General features: G+C 56.8%; 1 protein-coding gene across 1 annotated transcript in view; it reads left to right on the forward strand.

Moving 5' to 3' along the window:
* Positions 1 to 8405, forward strand: part of SHANK1 (SH3 and multiple ankyrin repeat domains 1) — a 39956-nt gene that overhangs the window by 1947 nt on the left and 29604 nt on the right. Inside the window, exons 4-10 of the mRNA XM_077747135.1 lie at positions 395 to 503; positions 594 to 745; positions 2486 to 2653; positions 3081 to 3197; positions 7264 to 7341; positions 7440 to 7506; positions 7740 to 8070. Coding sequence (XP_077603261.1) covers positions 395 to 503; positions 594 to 745; positions 2486 to 2653; positions 3081 to 3197; positions 7264 to 7341; positions 7440 to 7506; positions 7740 to 8070 — 1022 coding nt within the window. The remainder of the gene's footprint in view (positions 1 to 394; positions 504 to 593; positions 746 to 2485; positions 2654 to 3080; positions 3198 to 7263; positions 7342 to 7439; positions 7507 to 7739; positions 8071 to 8405) is intronic.

Consider the following 8405-nt stretch of genomic DNA (forward strand, 5'->3'; position numbering starts at 1 on the left):
CTCCGGACCTGTACCATCCACCCCGGGAGCCATCGGCTACATACGGCTCCCGAGCGCGCATGGTGTCCCAGGTCCAAATTGAGCCTCGCTGTGAGTGTGAAACGCACACCGGATTTCAAAGACTCAGTGCCCTCCAAAACGTAGAACGTATCATTAAAAAATTGCCTACGGATTACCCGTCGATACGGTACTATCGCAGATCCGTCAGGTTAAAAAGATATGTCATTCAAACGAATTTCCGTTCCCCTTCCCTTTTTGTTTAATTTAAAGGTGGCTACTAGGGACTTCTCAGTGCCACACGTGACTTGCTGTGTATTCGCACTGGACAGCGCCGCTCCAGACCCCAGCTTTTGCCCCTTGCTGATCTGTCTTCTCTCTCTTGTCCGTGGCTCAGACGGGGTTGAAGAAGTTCCTGGAGTACGTGCAGCTCGGGACGTCCGACAAGGTGGCGAGGCTGCTGGACAAGGGGCTGGACCCCAATTATCATGACTCAGATTCGGGAGGTAAGGAGGGAACCAGGGGCTTTGGAAGAGGTGGGGAGCCGAGAAACGAGGCATAAAGGCTGCATGTGACTGGCCTTTCCTGCCCCTTAGAGACCCCCCTGACACTGGCTGCCCAGACTGAAGGCTCCGTAGAGGTGATTCGCACCCTGTGCCTGGGAGGAGCCCACATCGACTTCCGGGCCCGGGACGGCATGACAGCGCTGCACAAGGCTGCGTGTGCCCGTCACTGCCTGGCTCTCACGGTGAGGTGCCAGACCCCTGGGGCCCTCCCCCAGACTCGGCCCCAGTGAGCGAACTGCCCCAGACCCGCCCCCTCCTCTCTTCATCCGCATTGACCTCACAAAGCCATCTGATCTCCCCTTTGCTTCTCATCTCGCCTCCTGGACGTCCCTTCCCATGTCCCTGTGGGGATGCCGCTTCTGCTCTTTCCTCAGACTCCTCTCCCTTTTCCATTTGTTCTTTCTCGAACCTCCGTTCTTTAGTTTGTTAAAAATAGTCTCTCTTCGTGTCTCAAATACAGAGCCCCTTTCCATAGACTGACACACACAACACCCCCCCCCAAACCCGCTGTCACTCCACCAATGGAATCGGAGACCCTCTGGCGACCCGCAGGGGCGCCCACCCTACAGCTGATTATCACACGGATCTTTCCCCTGGAAGGGCCCTGGGAGATCATCATTCCTATACTGTCCTGACACCCAGACCTCCTTGTACCCTCTGATCCAGCTCACCACCAACCCTGCCTCAGTCTCCCCAAAGTATAGACCCTCCTCTGTTTGGTAAAATACAGAGTGAGCTCAAGATACAGACCCCTCAACACACATCCTGCAAACACAGCCCCTCCCCCTGTTCAGTAACTAAACCGAACTTTCCCAGATAGACGCACTCATATACCCGCGAAATATGTACATGGGGTTGGCTTACATGGTCTTATTCTAAAATCCTCTTCCTTTCCCNACACAGGTCAGGATAGACCGCCCCCAAAGATACGTAGCTGTTGAGAAACACCCTAACTCACAGACGCTCCAGTTTAATGGACCCTCCCTTCCCTTTTCCAGCTCTTTCTTGAAGACCCTAAATGCAGACACCAGCTGTAAAGGCCTGCCTTATGCCCCTGGAATTGACAAACCCTCTATACATACCCCCAGTGCACTCCCTTCCCCCCAAGACAGATCCTGCTCTCACCCCGCGCCCCCATCCTCCAGACCCGCGCTGTCTGAACCGATCCAGTAGCCGCTAGCCACATGGGGGCCACTTAGATTTAAATTAATTACAACGAGCTAAGACGAAGATCTCTGTTCCTCGGGCTCAGTGGCACGTTTGAGCGCGCAGGAGCCCACACGTGGCTGTCGTGTAGGATGGTGTGGTTGCGGAGCTTCCATCACCACAGAGGTTCTGGTGGACGGCGCGGCTGCGGGCTGTCTTCACAGGGCTGCTGCCAGCACCTCCCTCCAATGATGCTCAGCTCCACCAGCCTCTGTGCCCGGAGCTGTTCCTCGAGCGAGGCACCCCCCCCCCCCCCCCCGCTGCCCGCCCCAGTGTGGCTGGCGCGGCTCACCTTGGTCCGAGCTTACCCGTTTCCCGGGTCTCCCTCTGTGTCCCACTCTTTGGGATCCTGATCTTCACAACACCTCCAGCTTGGCCAGGGGTCCTCCCGCCAAGAACCAGACCCGGTTCTCTCAGGGGCCCCCAGCCATCCCGCCGCTCTGATGAGACACTGAGGCACCGGCTCCTTCAGTGGCTCATCCGAAGGCTGCCGCAGGGAAGGTCAGGCAGGATGTCAGAGTGGGAAGCATCTTCCCGGTCCCTTCTTTGTTCAGCCAGGATGGGAGAGGCTCAGAGAGGGCAAGGGCCAGGCTCAAGGTCACACAAGGGCGTCACAGCAGACTCCCAAACCACCCTAAGACCCGCTGCCCAGCTGGCCCTTCAGAATGAACCGGTCCTGCTAGTGTGACCGTTTTCTGTCTTCTCTCTCAATTCAGGCACTCCTGGACCTTGGGGGCTCCCCCAACTACAAGGACCGCCGAGGCCTGACCCCTCTGTTCCACACGGCTATGGTGGGGGGCGACCCCCGCTGCTGTGAGCTGCTCCTGTACAACAGGGCCCAGCTGGGCATAGCTGATGAGAACGGCTGGCAGGAGATTCACCAGGTGCTCCAGACGCGGCCAGGGGGGTTCGCAGTGTGTGCATGGCGGGGGAGAGGGGTGCCTGGGCCCCAATCAGGGCAAGGAGCAGAGGACTCTGGTGCCAAGGGGATCCAGATGCTGGAGTCCTCATAGAGTGTGGGCGTGGGAGTAGGTAGCATGGTCCCCAAAGAGAAGAAGATGAGGCACCCTAAGAGGGCATGGGCTCAGGATTGGACATCTCGATCCCTGGCATGGGTGGGGGTGGTCTCTGGAACTTCTCAAGGAGCCAGTGCAGACGCCTGTGGCTTGGAATGACTCATGAAGCTGGTGGCCTAGGTCCCTGGGAAGAAACGGTGGAGGAAAGGAGAGGGGTTTTCTGGACTCAGGATCTAGATAGAGGCCATGGTTGGGAGAGTCTGATGTGGCCTCCGGGGTTTCCCGTTCTCCGCAGGCCTGCCAGCGAGGCCACTCTCAGCACCTGGAACACCTCCTCTTCTACGGAGCTGAGCCAGGAGCCCAGAATGCCTCGGGGAACACGGCCTTGCACATCTGCGCCCTCTACAATAAGGTCTGCTCTGGCAGAGCCCGCCCAGGCCCTCCTCCTGACCCCAGCCTCCCTGCACCCTCTGTTCATTCACTATTTCATCCATCCATCCATTCATCCATCCATCCATCCATCCATCCATCCATCCATCCATCCAGCAAATACTTACTTCCCCATGTCAGGGCTAGAGTGGGATGCTGAGGACCAAGCAGTGAGTGAGACAGATGTTCCCATTAAAATCCAGAGTGTTCAGAGGGTAGTCCCAGGGAAGGCAGGTCCCCGTGGGAGGCCAGATCTGAGCTCGGCCTTGGGGCTGCGGTGGAGCGGGCTCTCTGGAAAATGTGCCGCCTGCGCTAGCAGAAGCAGGAGTGAGCCCAGTAGGAAGGCAAGGAAGGGTATTCCCGGCAGTGGGCACAGGTGTAGGGGAGAGAGCATCAGGAGCATCTACTGTATGCAGTGTGTGCAGGGGCCACCGCAGGGGACAGAGGAAGGGCCAGACCATAGCCCTGAGGGGAACAAGAGTCTGTTGCAAGTTGTAGCAATTCAGGGCTGGGTGGACAGTCCCCACCTTGGGAGGCATGAGTGGAGGCGAGCAGTAAAGGGCTGGGAGGGGCCTCACGTACCTGCCCCTTTGTGACCCCTTGGGCTGTGACCCCAGCCCTAGGTGATCCTGAGTAGCTCGGCCCCCTCAGTCTCTTCGCCTGTGTTCCGGGGCTTCCTGCCCTTGGAGGGTGGCCTCAGGGACTTAGGAGGACAGGGTTTGGCGCCAGGGTGGTGGTCTGTCCAGCCCTTCTTCCCCTCCTCCAGGAAGTCTTCCAAGTCAGCGCCAGCCCCTTCTGCCGCATCAGAACTTGCAGTGCTGGGGACGTGCCAGGTAGCCACATGCCGCCTTGTGGCAGCGAGCAGTCTGCTCTGCCGAGGGAGAACTCCGTGTTTGTCAAACCCACCCAACGCGGTGCTGTCTCTGCCCCTCCCTGGCGGTTCTGTCTCTCTTGCTCCCTGACACTGGCCTCGAGCCCAGATCCCCTAACTGTACGGCTTCTGTGTATGGCCTCTGGGCAGACCGGGGTCCCCCTGACAAGCCCCGTGCCCTCTCCAAAGTCTCCGTCCTCTCCCCGAAGTGGGGGTAATGGCAGCTGATTGAAGGGGATGAAAGACCATGGATATTAAGCGCTCATCCCTAGAAGGCAGTGTCATTATCATTACCACGCTCAGTCAGGATCCAATCAGCAGACAGACAGAAACTGTATCGTTAATTTGAAGAGGGAAAAGTCAGTGTAAAGGATTACAGAGGAGGAACAATTACTCTTACGGGGTCGGATGAGCCAGTTGTTTTCCTTCCTTGAGGTTCCCCTTTCTTATTTGTGAAATGGGTCAGTAACACCTACTGTACCAAGGATCAAGTGGGTGAATGTTTTACTTGCTTTTGGCATGATGCCTAATGAATAGATGCTTGGCAGATAGAGTTCTTTGTCTACTTTTCTCCTCTTGTCTTCCTTCTCAGACTTTCAGCTTCGAAAGGGCCAGAGCTGGGTCTGACAGATTTCCTCGCTCCCTCCTCCCCCGGCCTCCTGACATGCCCGTCCATCCCGTGGTGGTGAAGTTCAGGTCCATGTTTAGGCTGTAAGCTCCTCAAGGGCGAGGGCTAAGTCTGATCAAGCACTCTGTCCCACGGCCCCAGGACATAGTAGGGACTTTGTTGGCTGAGTAAGTGAATGAATGAATTACGAATCAGCAACCTTGAATTTGCCCCAAGACTACATAGCGCCCCGCCCCCCCTCAGAATATTCAACAGGTGTTCGCTCTGAGATAGACTGAATGAATAACTCAGTGAATGAATGAATAGCTTGAACAAAGGAATTTTGAATGACTCGGCTCCACATCCTTCATCTTCATACCTCCCGTGGATGCCTCTTGAGCACCTACTGTGTGTCTGGATGTGGAATGAATCAGACAGGGCCTGGTGCCCGTCTTGGGCTGGGCGGGGGACTTCACATGTGGCAAAGAGGCAGGTGTGTAAAGAAGGAATTGCGATACTGTAAGCTAAGTGCCAGGACCCCGGTAAATCGAGGTTCTTGAGGAGCAGGGAGGGTTGCAGATTGGGCTGGTGGAGGTGCTCTGGCCCCGTGCCAGGCAAGGGGGCGGTGGAGGCCGGCAAACACGCGAAAGCATATTAATGGCAGTCATTAACAGTCTAGCTGGGACCAGCATGGCATGTGCACATTTGGGCACACACACACCCTCACACACTCACAAACACACCCAGAAAACTGAGCTAACTTTGCTGTCCAGTCACTTGGGCAACGGGGAGTTGTCACAGGCATAGATGAGCCCTGGGATTCAAAGGCCGTGTTCGAGTCCCAGCTGCTCCACTAACCGGCTGTGTGACCTTGGGTACAGATTTGTCCTCTCTGAGCCTGTCCTGTCGGATGGGACCATGCGAGCATCCTTGGCGTGCTTGTCACATGGAGAGGGTGAGACAAGGAGGCCTTTTGTGAATGCTGGTTGAGTTGCATCTGGGGGAGCTGGAGAGAGGAGTTGAGCTGGGGGCCGGGTTGGGTTTGGCCAGGCCAAGACGAAGTGTGAAGGACTTCAGCAATCGTTTACCAAACAGCTCCAGGGGGCCAGGCATCATTCTAGGTGGTGGGTGCCGCGAACAAAATCATGCCCCGATAAAACTTACCACATGGTGGGGGAGAGATGCTAAAGAGAGAAGTAAAAGAGGAATGTAATTTCAGGGAGACTGTGTTATGAAGAAAATGAGCTAATACTGGCGTATGGTGGGCATCCCATAAATAAAAATGAATAAATAAAAATATAACAGGGAATAGTACCGGGAGCTATTATTGACGACGTAGCCAGAGAAGCCCTCTCTGAAGAGGTGGCATTTGCACAAAAACCTGAATGAAGTGAGAAAGTGAGCCATGTGGAAATCTAGGGGTAGAGAATTCCAAGCAGTGGGAGCCGCAGGTGCAAAGGCCCTGGGGCAGGAGCATGCCTGTCAGAGGAAGAAGGAGGCTAGTGTGACTGGAGTATGGGAAGCAGAGAAAGATGGCAGAAGATGAAGTTGGTGAGGCTGGCAGCGCCAGGGCAGGCAGATCAGGTGGATGGGGAGCCTCTAGGCCATGGCCAGGGCACTGGCTGTGATCTAAAGCGTGATGGGGGGTGACATCAGTAAGGAACTGATCTGTATGTGGATGGCATTCCTACCTGCCACTGCCCAGCCCTGGCCCCCACCGTCCCCTTCCTTCTGAGTCTAGTAGAGTGTGTGATAAGAGCAAAGACCTTGGTTCAAATCCAGCCACTGATGGTCAACAGCTGTGTGACCTTGAGCTCCTTTTGACGCCTTAGTTTCCTCGTCTGTGAAACAGAGACACTCATTTCCATCTGATGGAATTGTTGAGCTTCTGCCTCTGAAATGCTGAGCGCCTGGCATGCTGCACAGCACGCCCTCCATGAGGCTTAGATCGGGAGGCTCTCAGCTGGAACACTCCTGTCCCCCAGGGGATATTTAGCCATGTGGGCAGCCTTTCTTGGTTTTCACAACCCAGGAGGAGAGTGCTACTGGCATCTAGTGGTAGAGTCCAGAGATGCCGCTAAACGTCCTACAATGCACAGGACAGCCGCCACTACCAAGATTATTTTTGGCTGAGCTCTAGAACCCTGGCTTTAGATTAACGCCACTGGATAGAACATAACACGGGTCACATGTGTGATTTTTAGCATCCCAGGAGCTGCGTTAAAAAAAAAAAGGCAACAGGTGACATGGATTTTTGGTATCCAAAATATTATGGTGTCAACTTGCAATCAATATAAAAATTATTAGAGATATTTAATTTTTTTCTGTGCTGACTTCTTGCAGTGTGGGGTGTATTTTATGTGCACAGCTCATCTCAGTGGGACCAGCCCCATTTAAAGGGCTCTTGAGCCACGTGTAGGAAGTGGCTGCTGTCCTGGGCAAGGCAGGTTTAGATCAGGCTGTTCCCGAAGTTCTTAGCGCAGTGCCTGCGTCTGCTCACGGTGACTTTGATGGTTTTCTTTTTTCTTTTTTTTTTTCCACCCCATGCCACCGGCCGGCCATCACCCACAGGAGACCTGTGCTAGGATCCTCCTCTATCGAGGAGCGAACAAGGATGTGAAGAATAACAACGGACAGACCCCCTTTCAGGTCCGGAGCTGTCAGGGCTGGCGGGGGTGGGGGCGGGGGCACAGAGAAGACAGGGGATGAGGAAGGCAGGCAGGTNGGGCCACCCCGCCCCCCTCCAGGTGGCTGTGATCGCTGGGAATTTTGAACTGGGGGAGCTGATCCGAAACCATCGAGAGCAGGATGTGGGTGAGTGAGAGGGAGGTGGGGCTATGGGGGGGGGGAGGGTANTGGGGGTGCATGGTGGGATTGGGGGGCTGGCAGGCTGTGAGCGTCTGAGCAGCAGTGGGAGGTGTGATTCCAGACCTCCCCTCTTACGTCTTTCTCCCTTCGTGCCTCTCCCCCATCATCCCCTGCCTGCACACCCCCTCCACCTGCCTGTCTCCCGTGCCCCTCTGGTCCCCGCCACTGTGCCCTCTCAGTGCCCTTCCAGGAGTCCCCCAAGTACGCAGCCCGGCGACGGGGACCCCCAGGTGCAGGGCTGACGGTGCCCCCGGCGCTGCTTCGGGCCAACAGTGATACCAGCATGGCCCTGCCTGACTGGATGGTGTTTGCAGCCCCGGGGACCTCGTCCTCTGGGGCCCCCGGCCCTACCTCAGGGCCCCAGGGCCAGTCGCAGCCCTCGGCCCCCAGCACCAAGCTCAGCAGTGGGACCCTCCGAAGTGCCAGCAGCCCCCGGGGCGCCCGGGCCCGCTCCCCATCCCGCGGGAGGCACCCCGAAGAGGCCAAGAGGCAGCCCCGTGGACGGCCCAGGTAGGGGAAGGCTCAGCCCTGGCCCCACTGACCCCAGCCCAACCAGACCCCATCCTCGGGGCCACACTCCCCCCACCCAGGCTGGCCCCCCAGCCCCCCAAGTCCCTGGTCCCGCCTCGGGCCTCCAAATCCCTCTCCCGCCCCCTGAGGAAGGGAGGGCCCTGGAAGCCACGATCTCGCACCTGTCCCCAGATGTAACCAGTTTAGCCGAGCACCTGTTCAATGCCAGGGGCCGGGGGTAGGGTACCCAAAAGAGATGTTGGTTCCAGCCCCTGAAGACAGACAGACAGACAGACAGACAGACAGGCGGGGCAAGGGGGGGAGAAAACAAACAA

Source organism: Crocuta crocuta, unplaced genomic scaffold, assembly GCF_008692635.1.
Source record: "Crocuta crocuta isolate KB4526 unplaced genomic scaffold, BGI_CrCroc_1.0 scaffold334, whole genome shotgun sequence".
Taxonomy (NCBI): domain Eukaryota; kingdom Metazoa; phylum Chordata; class Mammalia; order Carnivora; family Hyaenidae; genus Crocuta; species Crocuta crocuta.